Consider the following 22,065-nt stretch of genomic DNA (forward strand, 5'->3'; position numbering starts at 1 on the left):
CCTAGGACCTTTCTACCCACTGTGACTACTTTCATGGTAAACCATTTCTCCCCACCAACATCTTTTTTTTTAATTATTTTTGTAGTTGTAGATGGACAACATACCTTTATTTTATTTGTTTATTTTTATGTGGTGCTGAGGATCAAACCCAGTGCCTCACAGGTGCGAGGCAAGCACTCTGCCACTGAGCTATAGCCTCCCCACCCTCCCTTAACATCTTATGGAAGATACTTACAAATAGCCCCTGGGAGATGTTTGAATAGTGGAAAGAGTTATGAACTGAAAGCCTGTGTCCATAGTTCTGCCACTACAAAGTTTCCAGCACTTATGTTTCCATCTGTAAAATGAGGGACTTTCAGTAGAATGTGTCCTACATCCTTTCTACCTTTAAAATCCTGTGGCATTGTAAGCAGTTATGTGTTAAGCATGTAGCAGTGTTGGAACTTCACTCAATACCTGGCCTTCTGGGTCCAGGTTTCCACTCTCACCAAGCCTATTTGTTCCCCTATTCTTGCAGAAGTTTGCAAAATGCACAGTATCATGAAAAGTATACAGGTATTTCCTGCACAGTGTGCTCCCCAGGGAGTCACCCTTCTGCCACTGGTGCATAGCATCCAGCTGTAGGGAGAAATAGTATTTGCCAGCCTGGCAACCTAGGAGGTCAGCTGTGAAGTGCTCACAGCCTGTTCTCTATCCTTGCAGGCTTGGCTGAGACTAGCTGATACAGTAGCAGACTCTTGTTTAAAGGGGCAGCAGTTGATCCATGGCATTATATGGCTTTCTGCAGATGCCTGTCTCTAACCATGTGACAGAAGTAAGTCATCTCCAAATGTGAGCCTGTGTTGCCTTTGCAACAAGAGTGCCTGTCTTCTTTTATTATAGTGCTGTGTGGGGTGAGGATGCTTTTTTTTCATTGTTTTTCAAATAATAGGTGCTGCTATGGTTTGGATATGGTTTAATAGGAAAGTTCACCTAGTGGAAGCTTGGGCCCCGGGGAATAAGGTGTTGGAAACTTTAAGAGATGGGTCCTAGTAGGTGATCAGATCATGATGGCACTGCCCTTGGGAGGGTTTAGTGCCCATCTTTTAGGGAGTGGGTGAGATCTCATGTGCCTGGATTAATTCCCAAGAGAGCTGGTTGTTACTGTGTGAGGCTACCACACATGCTTGGCCCCTTCTGCATGCATCCAGTTTCCTTTCCTCTTCCCTACATGTTGTGATGCAGCCCAGTGACCCTCATTACACCCAGAGCCATGCCATTTGGACTTTCTAGCCACAGAATCAAGAGCCCAGTAAGCTTCTTTATTTATTATCCAGCGTTGGGTAGTCTGTTGTTATAGCAACACAAAAAACGGACTAAGACACCTGGGATTACTTATTTGGTTGTTTACTCTAAAGGCAACCTGTGTAGGAGAATCTTCTCTTCTTGGATCACCTTGTCTATGTTTTGCTTTCTGTTTGGCCCTTCTTCTCAGAAGCTTCGGTGTTTGTAAAGCATCAAGAAATAACTCAGATGCAATCAAATGGCATTCAGACTGTATTTAATTTCCCTGTCTCATACATTGGAAAAAAATGTACAAGTAAGCCATTAGCAATTTAAATATCCTAAATAGATCCTCCTTCTAAAGAGTTCTAATAAATACCTTCATCTGGGATGCCATGATTAATACATATATACTCAGTTCTCTTTCCAGAGGGAAATTACCTATGCCATAAATTAATGTGATGAGTTTTTAAAGATGAAGATTTTTTTAGCAAGAGTTATAAAGACACACTCTTAGGTATAGTCATGACTTAGGTATAGTCATGCAGCAGCATGACTATACCTAAGAGTGTGTCTTTATAACTTTGACCCTCAGCACCACATAAAAATAAATAAACAAAATGTAGTTGTAGTTGTAGTTGGACACAATACCTTTATTTTATTTATTTATTTTTATATGGTGCTGAGGATTGAACCCAGGGCCTCGCACATGCTAGAGAAGCACTCTGCCACTGAGCCACAACCCCAGTCCTCATGCTGCTTCTTTAAATTTTTTTTTAATTTTCTTTTTTTAGTTGTAGATGTACACAATACCTTCATTTTGTTTATTTATTTTTATGTGGTGCTGAGGATCAAAGCCAGTGCCTCACATGTGTGAGGCAAGTGCTCTACCACTGAGCCACAACCCCAGTCCCTGCGTCTTTAAATTCAGCAGAAGGAAATGAAGACTTTTGAAGATGTTCACTGTCATGTAATTGATAAAGCAAAAAGGCGAGGACAAACCTGAATATAACTGAGTGGTTCAATGTTTAGAGATTGGTAATTTGTGATAGATTGTCTTCAGAAATACTATGAAATCACTAAAAAATGATTGTTGTGAGTCCACTTAAAACCTAGAGAAATATTTAGTAAGACCAATGAAAATGATCCATATATAATTTGAGAAAACTGTGTAAAACGTATATGCTTATTGGTGAAACTGGAAGGTGAATATAAAAGTGAAATTTTATATTAGTAAATTAGTAATTAGTAAATTAGTAATTTTTAATGAACATTTAATATTGCCTGCTTTTGTTTTTCAATGTTAATTACTTGTATAAATCTTCACCATTTACTAAAAGTAAAATAGCCAATTATAAAAATGTCTGTATGGTAAAAATTCAGTAAAAGATATATCAACATGTAGAGAGACACATCACAAAATTATTAGTAGCCTATATATGGAAATTTTTGTAATCATTATTTCTGGGTGATGAGATTGGAGATGATGTCTAACGGAATTTTTTAGGCCATTTTAAGTATCTGAATTATTTTGAGTTAGCATATTTTTTTACTTGGGTGTTTTAATTTTTTCCTTTTTAAATATTTTTTAAATATTCTTTTTTTAGTTATATATGAACATGACACCTTTATTTTATTTATTTATTTTTATGTGATGCTGAGGTTCAAACCCAGGGCCTCACATGTGTGAGGCAGGCACTCTGCCATTGAGCCACAACCCCAGCCCTAGAAGTGGTTTTCTGCATATAATTTTAATGACTGTGTTGGCCTATCTGAAAAAGCATGCATTTTTCTTTCCATAGAGTGTATCAAGTTGTCAAGGTACCCAATTTAAGATTTAATTTGAAATAAGCTGTCAGACTCAACTACCTATCTGTTTTGATGATGAATTCACTCTTTCGTTTATTTAAGGCTCCTCTCCAACCTTCTGCATTGTATTGGGTGTTCACTGTTCCATTTGATTCTTTCAGTTGTTAGATTCCCCTCCAGTTTTATTTATACTTCATGAATTTGAATGGATCTGTAATTTCTCATTGTTCACTGGTGCCAGTTGAAAAATTCTCGCAGGCTGTTTTTATAGGGGTAACTGTCATGTTTATACTACATTTCAAGAAACGTGATCTTTTTAATTTGCTTGTCTAAAAGCATTAAATTTTTAAGAGAGCAGTTGTAAAGTTGTGAACTTGACATCTTTACACCCGACATTGCATAATCACACTACACTCTGTCTTTTTCCAGTGCCATTTTTATTCTGGGCTGTGTATGTTTAAGAAGCATAATTCATCACCTCTGGCAAGAATGAAGGCACCTTTGCTGTCTCCCCTTTCCTTTCCTTTGAGCTGTTACCACAGATCTGGGTATGTCTTTTGGGAGAGGTGGGGAAGGATGTCTTTGCTCTCTCAAGTCCATGTCTCAAGGGGACATCAGTGCCCACGCAGATCCCATTTACACTGTGATTGGTCACTGGCTGCTACAGCTGTTTCAACTTAAAACCCAAGACAGTTGCTATGGAGATTTGACTAGAAATAAGTCATGTTAAAGTCCTTTTCCTCCTGGATATAAGGGAGTCTGTAACTCTGGAAGTTGTCTCAGTTGAGCAGAAAATGTGTAGGTGGACAATCACATCACACACACACACACAAAAAAAAAAAAACCCACAAAAAAATACTTCTCTTTTTTAGGATGTGTTGGAGCATATATGTCAGTCTACTCATGTTGCTTCTGCTCTGTAAAGAAAACACCTGAAGATTATTTCTGAAAAGGAAAAAGAATGGAAAATGTCATTGTTTGCATGTAATCTTGATAAATTAGCTAATATACAACTCAAAAGTTGTTCACAAGTTCCTAAACGTATTAGAATAACATTCATTTTTCAAGACAGAACCAGGTGTTCAAGAACATTTTTTTTAAATGCTGAGTTAAGAAACAGTGACATTAAGAAAAGAAAGATGTCTGGTGTCATCAGATGGGAGTTGCATGAATTTGACCAGAAAATTCCTTGGCTCTTCCAGGGCCTGCTGTTGAGGATGAGGGAGGCCCTGCCTCCATTCCCACCAGTCCTTCCGGTCAGATTCTGATTACTTGACTTCCTTTCTGCATGTGTCAGAGGGGACTGGGATTCTGCATCTGACTGTTCCAGTGGTGACTTGTGGTCTGTCTCACAGATGGTTTGGTGCCCAAGCATCACCGACACCCTCATTGTCCATTTTGTTTCAGGGAGTGGGTCAGTTTCCCTGAACATGGCTCTCACATCATGAGTTCAGTGGAAGACACCACTCCATACTCTTCCCAAGAGTTCTTTGCAAGTGACCAATGTTCTTCAGCACATCCTTGACCACCTCCTCTTCTCCGGCACTTTTCTCAGCCTGTCAATATTCTGAAAGGGTGAAGTGGTGGGTGGGCGAGCCTCGCTGAAGAACTGCTGGGGTAGGCTTTTGACTAGTAGGATCTTGTTCATTGAAAGCTCCAAAAGAATGTTGCACCCTGTAGTAATGTAAACAAAAAATATCAATAATGATGCTGATACTGCTGCGATTCTTCCTCTTTACCTGGTCAAGTGCTTTACATAGGTTTCCTTATTTAGTCTTCATAGTGAGCCTAGGAAGTAGATGGTAGTATTTTTACATCTGTTTCACAGATGAGTGAGCTGGGGCCTGGAGAGGGCAAAGAGCCAGAGGAGCCTGTGTCTTGTAAATGAACTACTGTGCTTAAACTCCAGGCAGCTGACTCTGGGTAAGATGCTTTGACCCTCTGTTACTATGAACTGTATGTTAACACTTAAGAAGAGTAATCTCTTCCCCTGATTATTGGTCCAGCTGGTGATTTGCTCCTTTCAGGGAACATCTGGCAACAATGGAGATATTTTTTTGTGTTCTGCAGTTTTGTGCTACAACTGGTATCTAGTGGGTGGAGGTCAGAGATGCTGCTGACCTTCCTAGAGTGCACAGGCACCCCTCTGCACCAAGGGAGTATGTGGCCTAAAATGTGTGCCATCATGCCCTGTAGCACTATGGATGCCTGTAACCCTAGTGACTTGGGAGGTTGATGCAGGAGTATCACAAGGTCAAGGTCAACAGGGTGATTCAGACAGGGGGCTACCCTGTCTCAAAATGAAATAAAAACGGGGCTGGGGATGTCACTCAGTGGTGGAACACCACTGGGTTCAGACCCAGTACCAGAAAAACAAACAAATAAACCAAAGTCGGTAATGCCAAGGTTGAGAAAACCTTTTGGTGTTGCATGTGCATTCCTGCATTCCTAAAAAGTATTCCTCTCCCAGTCCTTCACCCCTGCAAAATGCATGTATATTCTTCTAGAATCTTTTTCTTCTGGTCTTGCCACTATCATTTTACATATGTATTTGTAGAAACAGAATCAATGTGTATGGTACATGTCACCTTTAATACACAATATGTGTGTTCCCATGTCAGAGCATTCTTGGGTGACTAGCTGAGCAGTATGTTTGGTATGGATGAACACCAGGGACAGTTGGGTTATTTTGTAATTTTTGTTTATAACACTTTCATATGCTGTGCACATGTCTCTGCATACTTGCTTCAGATCTCAGTGTTTTGAACCAAAGAACTAGGTTTTGATACTTGGTCAGGCACAGTGGTGTCCTGGCTTCCCTATGCCCAAGCCAGGCTGTGCCCTGTTTCTCTGTGCACATCACTGAGATTGCCAAGGATCTCATGGCTCTGTGACTGTGTGACTTTTGAGCTAACAGTCTGTTTCAGATGGGTTGCTAGAGCAATGTGATAAATTTCTGAAAAATACCGGGGGCAATGGAAAGCAGACGTCTAGAGTGAGAGAGAGGCAAGAGAGACCCACCAATTTGAATTTTGGACATGTATTTGAAGGAAAAAAGAGTTTATTAGGTTCACACTTATATTCCACTTTTTGCAATCACAGAATTAATTATTTTATGTAAAACAAATAATTGTAAAAATTGTGACTGTGCCAACTGTCCTGAGTGGTACTCTGAGGTTTTCTGGGATTTTGAGATCTCCTTCAGGGATTAGACTCTGGGACTGGCATACACTAGCACTCAATAACTATTTTATTTTTTTTATTTTTTTATCGGTTGTTCAAAATATTACAAAGCTCTTGACATCATATTTCATACATTTGATTCAAGTGGGTTATGAACTCCCATTTTTACCCCGTATACAGATTGCAGAATCACATCGGTTACACATCCACATTTTTACATAATGCCATACTAGTGACTGTTGTATTCTGCTACCTTTCCTATCCTCTACTATCCCCCCCTCCCCTCCCCTCCCCTCCCATCTTCTCTCTCTACCCCATCTGCTGTAATTCAGTTCTCTCCCTTGTTTTTTTTCCTTTCCCCTCACAACCTCTTGTATGTAATTTTGTATAACAATGAGGGTCTCCTTCCATTTCCATGCAGTTTCCCTTCTCTCTCCCTTTTCCTCCCACCTCTCCTCCCTGTTTAATGTTAATCTTTTCCTCCTGCTCTTCCTCCCTGCTCTGTTCTTAGTTGCTGTCCTTATATCAAAGAAGACATTTGGCATTTGTTTTTTAGGGATTGGCTAGTTTCACTTAGCATAATCTGCTCTAATGCCATCCATTTCCCTGCAAATGCCATGATTTTGTCATTTTTAGTGCTGCGTAATACTCCATTGTGTATAAATGCCACATTTTTTTTTATCCATTCATCTATTAAAGGCCATCTAGGTTGGTTCCACAGTCTAGCTATTGTGAACTGTGCTGCTATGAACATCCATGTGGCAGTATCCCTATAGTACGCTCTTTTAAGGTCTTCAGGGAATAGTCCAAGAAGGGCAATAGCTGGGTCAAATGGTGGTTCAATACAAATACTCAATAAGTATTTGTAACCAGTTTGAATTAGGGGAAAAAGATAAGAATGGCCTGACTGGCCCCTGGAGCAAAGGCCCAGGCCTTCTGTTGGTAAGCCATGGAAGCTCCCCTTTTAAAAAGGTCCTGAAACCCTGCGGGGGCTTCTGCCTGGTAGGCTTGTGTTTGTCTCTGCTGAAGCTGGGTGTGGGTGTCACGATCCAGCAGTTGCTCTCCACAGTGTACAGACCATGGAAAGGCATGCGCATGTTTATTAAAGGTCACAGACTCCTTGAAGAATATTCAGGGAGGCAGCACAATTCAAAATAGCTCCAAACTGGAAATGCCCAAATGCCCATTAGTAGTAGGAAAGATAAACCCTTTGAGATTTTTTTTTTCTCTTCTGTGTACTGGGGATTGAACCAGATGGGTGTTCTGTCACTGCAACTACAATCCCAATCCTTTTAGAAAACCTTTTTAGTTAAAGACAGGGTTTCACTAAGTTGCGAGGGCTGGCCTAGAACTTGCGATCCTCCTGCCTCAGCCTCTGGAGTAGCTCTGCTTACAGACTTGGGCCACCACATCCAGCTGTGAGTCTTTTTTTTTTTAATTGCTAATGAGGAAACATTTCAAAACATAAAAGGGTCTGAGGAGAAAAGCTACCCCAAATTTAACAAAGGTTTATATGTTTCTGTATTTTGCCATTTTTATTTATGCTAGCCTTTTTTCTTTTTCTTTTTTAAACTTAAGACTAGAACTTCCTGTGGGGTGCTTAGTGCTGGGCATGGAGCTGGGTTGGGTGAGTGATCTGAAGGTCGCATTGAAACACAAGAGTGGAGTGACTGCGGCTCTCTGTGCACATCTTCCCTTGACATGTGGCAAACTGTCTGTCACTGGCACCTGAACATGGAGTGGTCCAGTCAAGGAAAATGTCTCAGATGAGTCTCTGCAGTGCCACAAATGAAACAGAAAGAAACCCTGCCTTTGCACCCTGTGCTCTCTGGGGTGAGACCCGTGCAGTAGTGCTGTTTAAGGACAAAATGCCTTCTGTGTTGAAATAGACTTTGCCATCACATTGTGATCGAGACCTTGCATGTCCTGAGCTTGTTGATGTTGTTAGGGATCAGACCGATGAGGATAGTGGGAACATGAGATGAAGAGAATAATTCTATAGAATGGGCCCATGTGCTTGGTTTTCCAAGAAGCCATTTACCTGCAGTCCTGCCTGGCCTAAGTGGACAAGCTATGTTACATTCCTCAGCAAACTACCTGTTCACTGCAAGAGAAATGCAGGCCCAAGATAATGCTGATGGGAGGAACCCAGGAGACTCTTGTGACCAGATCCTGAAACTCTAGGACATAAGGATAGTTCCTCTTAACCATAAAATCTACAAGAATGTATAGTCAAAAATCCAATTAGAGGGCTGGGATTGTGGCTCAGCGGTAGAGTGCCCGCTTAGCGCACGCGAGGCCCTGGGTTCAATCCTCAGCACCACATATAAATGAATAAATAAAAACAAAGGTATTGTATACAACTAAAATAAATATATTTTTTAAAAATCCAATTAGAACTGGTCAGCATGTGCCAAGGTGACCTACAGTTGCCATGACAGTGGGGACTTGAAAGTCACCCTGTTGTGTCAAGAGGTGAACCTGGGTGGAACTGTCTGGAAACTTCTCTGGGATCACCAATAAACCTGGTGTGCAGGTTCTCTGAGAGAACCCACTCTCTCCCTTGAGAGTGTCCCCTTTCCCTTTTGCTTTCCCTGAATAAACTCATTCCTCTTACTCTGAGTGTCATGTCTAAATCTTTCTGACTTGCTCTCAAGAATCGGGGTTTGAAGGGGGTCTTCATGTTGCCTCTGTTTCTTTGAAGATCCCAGCTCTGAGAAAGGATGAGTGAGACTGGAGTCTGGGCTTCCAGTTATAGCTATTGCTGGTAGCAGGGACACAGCTCCTGTCAATTCCACTCAGCCATGCTCAGCAGGATGCTGTGGATGGAGAGTACCATTGTCATGGAGATGACCTTGACCGCTGGAGTTTATATTAGAAGAATCCTTTGCAAACTTCTGTTCTTCACTTACTATCTTTTGAGCCTGTCCTTGTCACTGATTGTCATGGGGAAGATCATGTGAGAATGGTTCCCTTTATTGACTGCTCCTTGAGTCATTAGCCTAAGCTGCTAAGAGCCAAGTTCCTAAGCCCTTTTTGCTGTATTTCTTCTTTGCTAAAACTCAAGACGTAGGTGCCTGCTATCTCAAGTTTAAAGATGTTGCCAAGGGCCACACTGTAAACTGCAAAGCCAAGATTCAAATCTAGTTTTGATGGCTTCAAAGACTTGTTCTTCACCACTCACTAACTGAGGACCCTTGCTGTTATTATTTTTGTTAAGAAGATGAACAGAACCTTAAAGATCCAAGTAACAGTTTACTGAGCCTTTCCAAGATCTGACCTCCTCTGGTATTCTGAGTTAGGGGAAGCAATTCACAGATGAGGCTCTCAGGCTGGCTAGCTAAGTAGAGAATTTACCCCAGCTCACACAGCCCATGTGGGGCTAGAAATCAAATCAAGGTCTTTTAAAAACATACTCCATTTTTCCTCAGTGATTCAACTTGATTTCTGACCACCTTGGTTCACTTTGGCCCCACACTTAATGGTAAGTTTAGCTGTCTCTCCATGTTTTAAAAAGGAGAAGTACAGGCTATCTTACATTTGTCAGAGATCACAGAGGATTAGTCAGCAGTGCATTTTTTTTCCTAAGAGAGAGAGAGAGAATTTTTTAATATTTATCTTTTAGTTTTCGGTGGACATAACATCTTTATTTTTATTTTCATGTGGTGCTGAGCATGGAACCCAGCACCCCGCACATGCCGGGCGAGCACTCTACTGCTTGAGCCATATCCCCAGCCCCAGTTGTGCATCTTTTAAAAATTCTTAGAAGCTGGGCACTGTGGCGCACACCTGTAATCCCAACAACTTGGGAGGCTGAGGCAGGAGAATCACAAGTTTGAGGATAGTCTTGCAACTTAGCAAGATCCTATTCCAAACAAATAAACAAACAAACAAATAAAAAGCTGGGCATGTAGCTCAGTGGTACAGTGCCCCTGGGTTCATGCCAGATATATATATATAAAATCTTAGAACCACACATCAGTTAAATACATACTTATTTCACCACTGTGACATTTTATAATATAAATTGATACTTTCATTGAAGACTTATTTACAAACAATCTTTTGATATTTTGGTAGAGGTATATGTTTGGTAACCCAGATGGGGCTTTGGTGCCGAGTGCAGTGTTCGACCGTCACAGTGGCTAACATCAGCCTCTTCTGGGTTGCTTTGAGGTTGCAGCCGCTCCCTGGTGGTTACCTGTTAAAGGCGCTAACTGGAGACACCCAGAGGGGCCCGACTCTACTGTTCTGCACAGGTGAGTCAGGTGAGGCCCAGGTGACACGCTTCATTCCATACAGATTCTTGTGCTCTTGAGAAAGAACCCAGTGGCCATCTTCAGCTATAAGATAATGGCAAGAGTGACAAACCATCAGTGATTGGTAGGAAAATGAGATGACAGGAAATAATGTCTGTGATGACCTAAACACTGTGGCCTCCCAGAAGGCTCTTAATAGATGGCCTCTTTCCTTCCTCATTTGGCCTGTCAAAGAGTTATCTTCTTGCAGATTTCCCCCTTTGACAGGCCTCTTATAGATCTCATGTCATGTTTAATCTTTCCAGTCTGTCCATTTGTTCTGCCTTGTGAGTGCATCTTTATGAGGAAGGACTGTCTGTCTCATGGATGGGCACTTGTGTCCTGCCAGGTGGCCCTTGAGTGTAGGATCCATGAGCTCTGTAGTTCCGGGCTGACATACTTTGGAGCTACCATCTGACTCCAAAACCACAGAGCAGCAAGTCGATCAGCCAGTCTCCAGGGTGGCAAGGAAGTAATTATCTCAAGCAAAAATAGAGTCGACTTTAAGCCCGGAGGTGGAGAGGGTTTGGGTGAGGATTCGTCCCTCTACAGCCCAAGCAGACTGCTCTCCTAACCTCATTTTTCAGGTGGCATTTTCAAGTGTCTATCTTCACAGCATTCCTGGTTGCTCCCCTGATTGTCAGAAGCTGGGAAGACATGAGTTCAGTTTTAGGGATAGGCCCCTTGACAAAAGTCAGATATCTTTCAGGAGGGCCGGCCCCTGAGCTCCCTATTCATAACTTCTTTCCTGAGTTTATGGGGAGAGGAAAAAGCAGGCAGAAGGGAGGCAGAAAAATCCGAAGAGGATTATTTTTTGCAGTGTTGGGGATCAAAGCCAGGGCCTCATGCATACTAAGTACGTGCTCTACCGTGGTGCTGCCTCCCCATGGGATGTATTTTTAAATTCATGTAGTAAACTGAATGGCTGGCTGAGTCAGTCTTCTGAGAAAAGTGCATCTTTTATCAGTGCTGGGAATAGTATCTGGCACATAATAGCTACTCAGCAAACATTCGTTGAAAGAATACATGAAAGTCCTGGTGTAATTACTGTGGAAAACTCAAAGATGTATGTGGAAGGAACTCAGAATGTGTAGACCACTTAAAGACAAAGTGAGCAGGGGATTCAATCCAAGATGCCATCCCCATCCCTCTGTCCCTTGGGGAAAAGGGAGAACGAGTTGGGATCTGCTCCAGCCACACAGATATGACGAGTCAGTCCTTTGTGGAAACGTAGAAAAGATGCAGAGTTTGAAGCTGGATGTCCTAGGTTGGGTTCTCTGGAAACTGAGGCTGATAGAGTTGACCTGTAGAATGTCCACTGTGGGTCCCCCGTGGAGGGAACAGAAACTCCAATGCAGGCCCAATAAGTGCATGGAGCCCTGGGGTGTGCATGGCCATGGTTTTCATCACAGGGTCACCAACCAAACTGAGATGAGTAGACATGCCAGTTTCTGTTTCCTGTTCTGGTTGGAGTGTCTGTTCACTCTGCTCTCCCTCCTCCCCAGGCCGAATCACCCGGTGCTCCACGTCTCCTGGAATGACGCAGTGGCCTAGTGCACGTGGGCAGGGAAGCGGTTGCCTACTGCACGTGGGCAAGAAAGCGGTTGCCTACGGAAGCTGAGTAGGAGTACAGCTGTCGAGGAGGGCTGCAGATAAGTATTGATGGCCTCATGTTGCCCAAACCTTTTTTGTTTAACTCCATGGAACTTTCTTTGCTCAGAAAGTTGAACACAAGCAGCTCTTGTTCTTACAGGGTTTTCCTCTTCCCTGTGAGGTTACTTAGGTGACACTGGTGAGCGACCCCCTGACTTTTTGCAGTCCCCAAAGCCAGGTTTCTGGCCAACAGGGCTCCCTGCAGCCCTGAAGCAACTTCCAGCGGTTCACGTGTTGCTTGTTAGTCCCTGGAGCGGCTTGGTAGGCCGCCTCGCTGTTAGCATTTTCTTATTTTAGGCATCTTCTGAAGCAGTGGTATTTCTTCGCTTCTAGAGCTATGAGACAGAAAACTCATGTTTGGGACACATCTTCTAGGAAAAGCTCCTTAAAATAGCCACGGCTTTATAAAAAAGTGTGGTGTGGCGCTGCCTGATCACGCTACCAAATAAGTCCAGGATGAGGCCTCCTTCCCCGGCTCTCACAAGTCCTGCTGTTAGTGATGGGATTGGCCTCCAGCCTTCCGAGTGCTCAGGAAGGACTGAGGTTGTTGGTAACTTGACATGAGCTGTTACAAGAAAACTAGGAAAAACTGATTAAAAGCTCTTCTATCTTTATATATGTATATTTTAAAAGCTCACTCAGAGCAAGAGTGTCGTTCCCTCAGTCCCTTGACTTTAACCCAGAAGCCCGTTCCTCTTGGCAGGCTGATGCCCGTGTCTTTTCCAACAGACTTTTCCCCTGGGGCAACAAGCTGCAGCCGAGAGGCCAACATTATGCCAACATTTGGCAGGGCGAGTTCCCAGTGACCAACACTGCCGAGGACGGCTTCCAAGGAACTGCACCCGTGAGTAGTGACCCCGTGAAGGAGGGTGGCCGCGGACTGCATTCATCGCTGTCACAGGGGGCCCACAATGGATATTTTACAGGCCAACATCAGTATTTAATCTGATGTTCTCTCTCTCTCTCTCTCTCTCTCTCTCTCTCTCTCTCTCTCTCTTTTGTACTGGGGATTGAACCCAGGCATGCTTTACCACTGAGATACATCCTCAGACCTTTTAATTTTATTTTGAGACAGGGACTTGCTAAGTTGCTGAGTTTTCTTTCAGTTGCTGAGCCTGGGCTTGAACTTACAATCCTCCTGCCTCAGCCTCCCTAGTAGTGGGGGCCATTCGCCAATAGCCCCTACTTTTATAGTGTATTTTCCCCCTGATCCCTTAATAAGGTATTCTTGTACAAATTTTAGAAAAAAAAGACCACTGTAAAGAGAAAGCTAAATTGATCTCATATTGTGCCACCCAGAGAGAATTCTTGGTAGCATTTTAGTGCATTTCCTTTCTGTTCATTCTTGGCTAGTGGATGTTGAGTGCTTTCAGTGTGCCAGGCATAGTGCTTAGCCATTTTCATGAATTATCTCATTTACTGTTGATTCAATTCTGTAAGGTAGGTACTATTATCCCCATTTTTCAGGAGAGCATTCTGAGGCATAGAGAGGTTAACTAATTTGCACAGGGTTACACAGCTGGAAAGTGGCACAGCTGGGATTTGAACCAGGTCAGTTTGTTTCCAAAGCTCCTGCTCTGAACTACCATATTGGCTGGCATACGTGTTTCTGGTATATATACATCATAGATTTTTTTTTTTACATATCGCATTTGGATCACACTGGACACAATATTTAAAATCTTGTTTTTATCTACTTAATAGAGTGAACATTTTTTTTCTTTCTTTCTTTCTTTTTTTTTACATGAATAGTTGTCACCAATACATTTCTTTCAGCAGCTGGATAAACAGTCAAAGAAATAAATTTTATTTAGCTCTGATTGTTGCAGATTTAGGTTATTACTGTTTTTTTTTGAGGGGGTAAAACATACAGTGAGTATCTCATACATAAATATGGAGCTGCATTGCCGTCTCTGATTATTAAAAGACAGATGCCTAGGGCTGGATTGTGGCTCAGTGGCAGAGGGCTTGCCTAGCACACCTGAGGCGCTGGGTTCGATCCTCAGCACCACATAAGAAAACTAAATAAACAAAATAAAGGTATTAAAAAAAAGACAGATGCCTAGCAGCAAAATTAAAGAAATGTTCTTTTTTTTTTTTTTTTCCTTTTTCTGGTGCTGAGGATTGAATCCAGTGCTTTGTGCGTGGCTAAGCACGTGCTTGACCAAGCTACATCCCTAGCCCTACAAAACTTCCTCTCAGGATATGTGGGAAAATTGACCCAAGAGCCAGAGAAACATAGCTTTCTGATGGCCTTGTTTGAGCACCAGCTATACCTGAAGTTAGTCTTATGGTCCCGGATGTTTTAGTTTTGTCGGCCAATAATTATGTCTTGCTTTAGCTATTTTGGATTGTGTTTCTGTCACTGACAGATGCATAGAGAGAAATGCTTGGGGGTGTTAGGGCTTAAACTCAGAGGAAGGAGGCAGTCACTGAGCTGACATGGCCTGGGAAGTCATAACACTGGAGATGGGATTTCTGAAGAGCTTTGCAGGACGGCTTGGTTGTTTTGTAATATTAGGCATATCTCTCCCTGTCACACCCTGGAGGTTGTGCTGAGAGCAGTGTGCTTCTCCCTCCTTGGCCAAAGGAATGGGCAGTTCCAGGTATCCTCCAGGTCCTCCATTTATAAATGGAGGGTGGGAGGAGCTGCCCTACCTTTCAGCTGTTTTCCTTGGATGAGGCATGACTGCAGATACACTTTTGATTATAGACTTTGCATGTGCACAGATCAGATTAAAGTTGTGGTCCATTTTGGCTATTTTTGAGAAGAGCGCAGATCATGTTATATGCTTGTGCTTTATTGTCATCCCAGTTTTTTTTTTCCTGATGAAACCCAGCTAACATGAGCAACAAAGACATCCTGAAAGGTCAGCCTGTGGGCTGTTTATAGAAATGGAATGGGATTCTTGTGGACTTTTAGGACAAAAAGACAGAGGCATCTCCTCTTCCTACCAGTTGTCTTTTTGACCATAGGACGGACCATCGTTGTGAGACCTGTGGGAGAAGTCTCTTTGTGGCGTTGATGCTGGTCTTCTGTTACACACCAGAAAGGGAAGCTGGAGTGAACGTGGAGAGATTTTTGAAGCAAGCTTGAGCTCTGATGTCCTTCACGCTGCTGACTCTGGCATTGCTGTTGCCATGGAGCTGTGATTGTAATCATGATCTCAGCAGGCATATCACAGCTCTAGTTATACTGCAGATGGTTGACACCTAAGCCAACAGAAAATGTGCATAATCCCTGGGATAACAGATCCTTACACATCCTCCAGAGACAGCAGGACATGCAACCCATACCCAAGCTGTTTTAATTTCTGCAAATTCCAAACTAGTTAGACAGTAAAGGATCAAAGACAGGCATTTAAATAACAATAAAAAGGTAGGCTGATTTTACATAGGAGAGCAGCTTTTTGCTTTTCATATAAATACATATCTCCTCCTTTCTTTTCCTTACTCTTCCTCTTATCTAGCTCTGAATCTCTATCCAAACATTATGATTTCAAGTTAAGTCCTAGTTAAACAGAATCCCTCTCTTTCTCTGAATGCTATTCATTCCACCCATATGAGAAAATTACATAAAGACAAACACAAAAGCAATCAAGGCAGACTGGCACAGTGGGACAATCACTGGGATGGAATCTTGAGAAGTACTCTCTTTGTAGCTTTATCTTCATACTCTGTGGACCTGAGTTTCCCATATGTAAAATGTCAGACTATGGTCTGTGTGTTAGTTTGTTATTGTTTCCAGTAACAAATTATAACAAATTTGTGACTCAGTGCACAATTTTTTTCCCCCTGAAAGTTCTGTAGATCAGAAGTCCAGCATGATCTTGGTCCACTGGGCTAAAATCAGGGTGTTGTCGGTGAGATCATGTTCCTTCCGGGAAGCTCTAGAAAAGAGTTCATTATTAGGCTTTTCCAGTTTCTAGAGGTCACTGTCCCTTGGCTTGTCTACCCCTTCTTCCATCTTCAAAGCCAGTAATGGAGGGAGGGAAAAGTTCTTCTTATGTCTCAACTTTCTACTATTCTGCCTTCCTCTTCTGTTTTTAAGGAATCACGTGATTAGATTGAGATCATCAGGTTGATCCAGGATGATCTTCCCATCTTGAAGTTTTTAATGATATCTGTTAAGTCCCTTTTGCATCTTCCCATCTTGAAGTTTTTAATGATATCTGTTAAGTCCCTTTTGCCATGTAAGGTAACATATTCATAGGTACTGATGATGAGGCCATGTGCATCTTTATGTATGTGTGTGGTGTGGGGGGCAGGGGTAGCATTAATCTGCCTACCATATAGTGAATCCTAAGCCTCTATCATTATTAGATTCTGTTTGTGGAGGCTTAGTATCTATCCAGAACCATTTTACAAATTAAGAACGTCGCCTAGGTGCAACCCAGATGCATCTCAATCTGCAATAATCAGGGCTTAAAAATAATGACATTAAAACGTACATTTACTCCAGTTTTTAGGTAGTGAATTTAGGGTTGTTTTAATGTCTTCCTTTTGGAAATGATTCTTCCAGTTATCCTTAGTCTAAATGACACTTCTACAATCTGAAAAAAATGTAATAGAAATTATTTATTTTGAAAACATCTTTTATTTTTCTGTTAGGCTTTGTGCTACTATTACTGAAAAGAGAGTTGAATGGAGAATTATTCCTTGCTTGGTATTTTGAGACATGCAATTCCCTTCTTAGATTGTTCAGACCTGCTTATAAACCAGAAGGCAAGCTGCTGAGATTTGATAGGAAAAAAAGGAAAATAAAAATCAAACTACAGTCTAGAAAAGACAGATAACCTATATCTAATTCAAATATTACTTCAATGCAAAGTCTGAAAATCATAAACAAAAGTCACTTTTGAAATTTTCGTAATGTGTTGAATGATCACATCATCTTAATCTGCAATTGCAGATTCCCTGGAAATTGTTTATACCTTTTATAATATATAGATCAAATAGGATGACATTAATTTAAATTAAAATTGCAGTAGCCATGAAAGTTCAAGAATATTGGGGAGAAGCATTGTTAGAGATAAGAAGGTTCATATTCAAATTAAGATACTTTTTGAAGCAAACCAAGTGTTAGTTATACAATGGAACTCATGTCTTTTTTTAAATATTACATTCCAACGTGTTGAACAAATTATAGAGCTTTTTAAAAAATATCTTTATTTTCTTTATCTGTTCCCATGTGCTGCTGAGAATCAAACCCAGGGCCGCAACACTACAACCCCAGTCCTTTAGCTCATTTTTTAAAAATCTAGAAACCTTTGTGGAGAAGCACATCATAAAATCTAGTTGGTGATAAATTGCAATCAAAGTTACAGGATCTGAGTCAAATGTCCTCCGTAGCTGGTTTCAGAAGAGCCATTGCTCTTCTGAAATGATTAGTGTCATTTTAGTTAAGGATACACACCATGAGCATGTTTGTTTTGAGGTGTATTTTTTTGCTTAAAAATAAAAACGAGGTACAATTTTGGCTTATCTACTGATTGCCTTTACTTTCACCAAGTCAGGCAGTTTGCAGTATTTATTCTTGGAGGGAGAATTTTTTGCTTTGCCACTATTTCCCTGTATCTGGCAAAAGAATGGATTTCCCCCTTCATTGAAGGGGTTGGGTGGATGCACATAGCAAATTGGTAAGAAAGTAGTTTGACAAAAACTGCTTGAGGTTGTAACTTTCAATTTTCCTAGTTTTTGTTCTCTCCCTGAGACCTTTAAGTTTCATTGTACCTGTAAAAAAGGTAAAAGGAAGGCTGGTAATGAGCTTGGCTCCCTTCATTCCCCACTCCTGCCACTCAGGGTTTTATTTTTCAATATTCAAAAGTTCAGAAGTTTCAAAGGGTGAATCTATTTAGGAATTACTTTATTTTTCTATTTTGGGATGATAGGCAATTTGGGCAGGTTGTGCAAATGTTTTTAAATGGCCTGTGGGGTGTGTGTGTGTGTGTGTGTGTGTGTGTGTGTGTGTATGTGCGTACGCACATGCATGCATTTCAAGAGGAATCCAAAACCTTCTGCAAAACTATTATTTGCTACTTTCTAATTGACTTTTTAGGGACTTGGGGTATCCTAGAAGCAACACTTATGTAGCCCAAAGGGAAGAAAGGGATATAGTTCACACACTTCATCTGTGTCCATTTTCTAGATTCTACATATTTTGTAGGAGATTAAGATAATTCTCAGAAACTGGTGATAATTTTTTCAGTATCACACATTTCTTTTTTGGGGGGGGTGGGGGATTGAACCCAGGGCCTTGTCCATGCAAGACAAGCACTCTACCAACTGAGTTGTACCCCCGGCCCAACCCATTTCTCTTTTTTACTTAGGGATATCCCAATTTCCTCACAGTCCACCAGTGTTGGTGACAGTGAAAACTGTGAGGAAATTGGGATATACATACATATATATTTGTTTATTGGGAAAACATAAAATCATGGTAATGTACAATAGGGTCTATCAAAACTATTAAAATTCTGGATATGTAGGGTTTCCTAACTAGGGCGAGTCTTGAGGTAGGATTCTGTTGCTTCCCCCCAAATGTCTTCTCTTTAGTGCCAGCAGAATGAGCCCCTTGTTGGCCCTCTCAGGGTGCTTCCTCCCTGGCAGGCAGGAGCCCAGTTGCTTTCTGAACCACTGGAAGCTGAACTGGAAATTCCCACTGAACGTGGTTTCCTTATCTGAGGACACGTCCCCCTTGTTCCCTTCCTTTGACTGCTTGGAGGAGATTGAGGCCGTCGCTGCCGTGCCAGTCTCCTGGCTTTGCATATGTCAAGGCGAAGAGGATGAGTTAGAGACATACCATGTCAGCAGCAACGGAGTCAATTCTTAGTCATTCATGGATATGTAATTTAATTTTTTACCCAAACTAGCCAACTGTAAATGCAAAGTTTCATTACTCATTAATCATTAAACACACACACATTTGTATAATCATTACTCCTTCTCTGCTCCTCCCCTCTCTTGCCTCTCTCACTGCTCCTTGGCATTTTCCCCACACCTCGTCCCCGGCTCGGCTCCTTTCCTTACTGTCATCCTTATCCTATTGCAAATCTGCGCAGACACTGGGGTCCACCTCTGCTTCACAGCAGGTGCGGGGACTCCATGCTGTCCAACCTGGCACCCCACACTGGGCCCATGCCTTGCTCTGCAGTGAGGCAGCTCTGTGCTCACCTCAACAATTTCATCATCCTCAAGCCCAGGAGGCATTTCCAGAAACTGGTCAATGTCTCTGTCTTCTGGTGGGCAACACGGGGGTAAGTCCTGACAAGCTTCATGTTCTTGATGACTGACCTGATCCATATGGGGAGAGATCCTGTTGGACAGCTGGAGATCTTCCTCCTGAGAATTAGAGACCACAGTGTCATGGTCCTTGTCATCTTTCTCATTGTCTAGAAAGGCCTTAAGATTTTTCATTAGATCATCTAGGTCCCAGAGGGTCTGGTTGGTCCTCCTCTGTGGGCACTGGTCCATCCTCTGGTTGTCTTCACTCATAGCATTACCTACTGAGTCTTCATGGTGGCAGCCCAGATAGGCATCCAAGACCTCAATGATGGCTTCTTCGCCAAGTTCCTCTGGGTTGTCCTGAATTTGATTTCGCCTCCCCATGGGTCTCTTTACACTTTTGGTTCCCCATCCCCCTTGGACAGGAGGGAGGAAGTGGCAGGGAAAACCCTCAGAAGTCAACTCTTCACAGGGTACGGTATCCTCACACTCAATGCTGTCCTCATGAGGGAAATAGCTCACTGAGACACTCTGGTTGGATATGGATTTCGAAATGCTGTGCTCCATGTCAGGGCAGTTGCTTCTGGAAGATGAGTCTTCCATGGAGTTCAAGGGCTCAAATGCCCAGTGTCCTTCAACACTGGAAACTTCAAAAGAAAAACAATAATAGCTGATATTGGGAAGAGAGTCATGTACTTTAGCAAATAATACCCATTCCTTTTTTCCATTCACAACTATCTCACTGAGGCAGAAGTGCATCCTGTATTTGTACTCCCTAGTCAAGGACACAAGAGGCAGTTCTTTCTCTTTAAAAACTTTTTCTATTGTGTAATAACCCTCTGCAATGAGCATCTCCAGGGGAATTATAACCACCAGCAAAAGAGTTTGATAAATTTCTTTATAATCTTCTCTTTCTTTATATCTTCTATCTATCCATCCATCCATCCAACTATCAATCAATGGATTGTACATGTATGTGCACATCCTTAAAAATGTAGATGTCACATCAAAGAAAGTGAGATTACTAAATCTTATGGCACAGCTTACAGAAAACATGTAACCCTTTTTTTCAGGGGGAGGTACCAGGGATTGAACTCAGGGGCTGTCGACCACTGAGCCACATCCCGAGCCCTATTTTGTATTTTATTTAGAGACAGGGTCTCACTGAGTTTCTTGTTAGTGCCATGCCATTGCTGAGGACAGCTTTGAACTTGTGATCCTCCTGCCTTAGCTGTTGGGATTACAGGTATGCGCCACCATGCCTGGCTCCTTTTATATTTTTGTATTTTATTTAAAGACAGGGTCTCACTGAGTTGCTTAGGGCCTTGCTAAGTTGCTGAAGCTGACTTTGAACTCCTGATCTTCCTGCCTCAGCCTCCCAAGCTGCTAGAATTACAGATGTGCGTCACTGCACCCTGCTTCTCTAATTTTTAACCACTTTTTCATTAACTCTTTTTGGTGATTACCTATTAATGACCATTAAGTTAGGTGATCAATGACCCTTAGATGATTAAGACCACTAATAATGGTCTTATTAATGTTAGTAAACCCCCTTATCTGAAAATTTCTGTCTTTACATAGTCCTATAGGTTGGATTATTGGATCAAAGATTACAAATATATTAAAGTTATGCTATTTGATACTTAATTTCTTTCTAGAACAAATACAGATATTTAAATACCCATCCCCCCATCATCTGATGATATCCTTAGTCCAGCATTTCGCACGATGCTCCAGCAAATCAATAGGGAAGAGAATACACAATCACTTTCTCTTTCTCTCTCTCAATCTTTCTCTCTCTCTCTCTCTCTCTCTCTCTCTCGCACACACACACACACACACACACACACACACACACATTCACACTCACATTTGCAGGCTTTGTCACACCTGGCCCTTGTGAAAGAGATGCTGCCAACTCCTGAGGCATAAACAGGATGTCTGAAGTCCTTCGGATCCCAAATCCAGTACCTAAGAAGGGCCAACTGTCAGAAGTCTGTGTTCTGTGACTGTTGGCTACTGTGGCAATAGAGGAACAAATTAGAACCCCAAGTGTGGAGGGAAAAAAAGGGGGATAGAAAACCAAAGGACCCCTCCCCTTGCTTTAGTTATTTTTTTGTGCCATTGTGACCAAAGTATACATCAAGAACACTTTAGAGAAGGAAAAGTTTATTTGGGGCTGACGTCTTCAGACGTCATAGATAACTGGCTCCCCTGCTCTGGATCCACCATGCAGCAGCACATCATGGGGGAAGGGCCTAGAGGCGGAAAGGGATCAACAGATGGGGGGTCAGGAAGGAGCCACAGAAAGATATATTTATGTATTTATTGTATTGAGCTCCAAACCCAAATATAATATATGTACATATGTTATATAGATAAAATATATGTATAATGTATGTATGTATGCTATATGTACTTGTATGTGTATATACATGGACATATATGTGTATATATATATGTACATATATTATATTTGGGTTTGAAGCTTGGTACAATGCCTAGAATTCCTTTGATATTGGGTTTGCTAAATGTCAAAGACAAATGGCACTGAGTCTGCTAGAGGACACAGCCTATTTTCCTTGTTGGTTTTTGTCTGCCAGTCCATTAGGAAGACATCTCCCGAGGCAGAGGC

General features: G+C 41.9%; 1 protein-coding gene and 1 pseudogene across 1 annotated transcript; one reads left to right on the top strand and one right to left on the bottom strand.

Annotated features, from left to right (window-relative positions):
• LOC143389052 (formylglycine-generating enzyme-like) overlaps positions 1-15,303 on the top strand; it is a 55,038-nt pseudogene extending 39,735 nt beyond the window's left edge.
• A 3,875-nt stretch (positions 15,304-19,178) lies between these two features.
• On the bottom strand, positions 19,179-20,033 carry LOC143389053 (uncharacterized protein C12orf71 homolog). The gene has a single exon (XM_076842381.1). It carries the CDS (start codon positions 20,031-20,033, stop codon positions 19,179-19,181), a length of 855 nt encoding a protein of 284 aa, XP_076698496.1.
• Between the last annotated feature and the right edge of the window lie 2,032 nt (positions 20,034-22,065).

Source organism: Callospermophilus lateralis, unplaced genomic scaffold (genome assembly GCF_048772815.1).
Source record: "Callospermophilus lateralis isolate mCalLat2 unplaced genomic scaffold, mCalLat2.hap1 Scaffold_43, whole genome shotgun sequence".
NCBI lineage: Eukaryota > Metazoa > Chordata > Mammalia > Rodentia > Sciuridae > Callospermophilus > Callospermophilus lateralis.

Bases quoted from the DNA above. Each gene is read 5' to 3' on its own strand.
- LOC143389053 (XM_076842381.1), bottom strand. From the start codon at position 20,033: ATGGAAGACTCATCTTCCAGAAGCAACTGCCCTGACATGGAGCACAGC.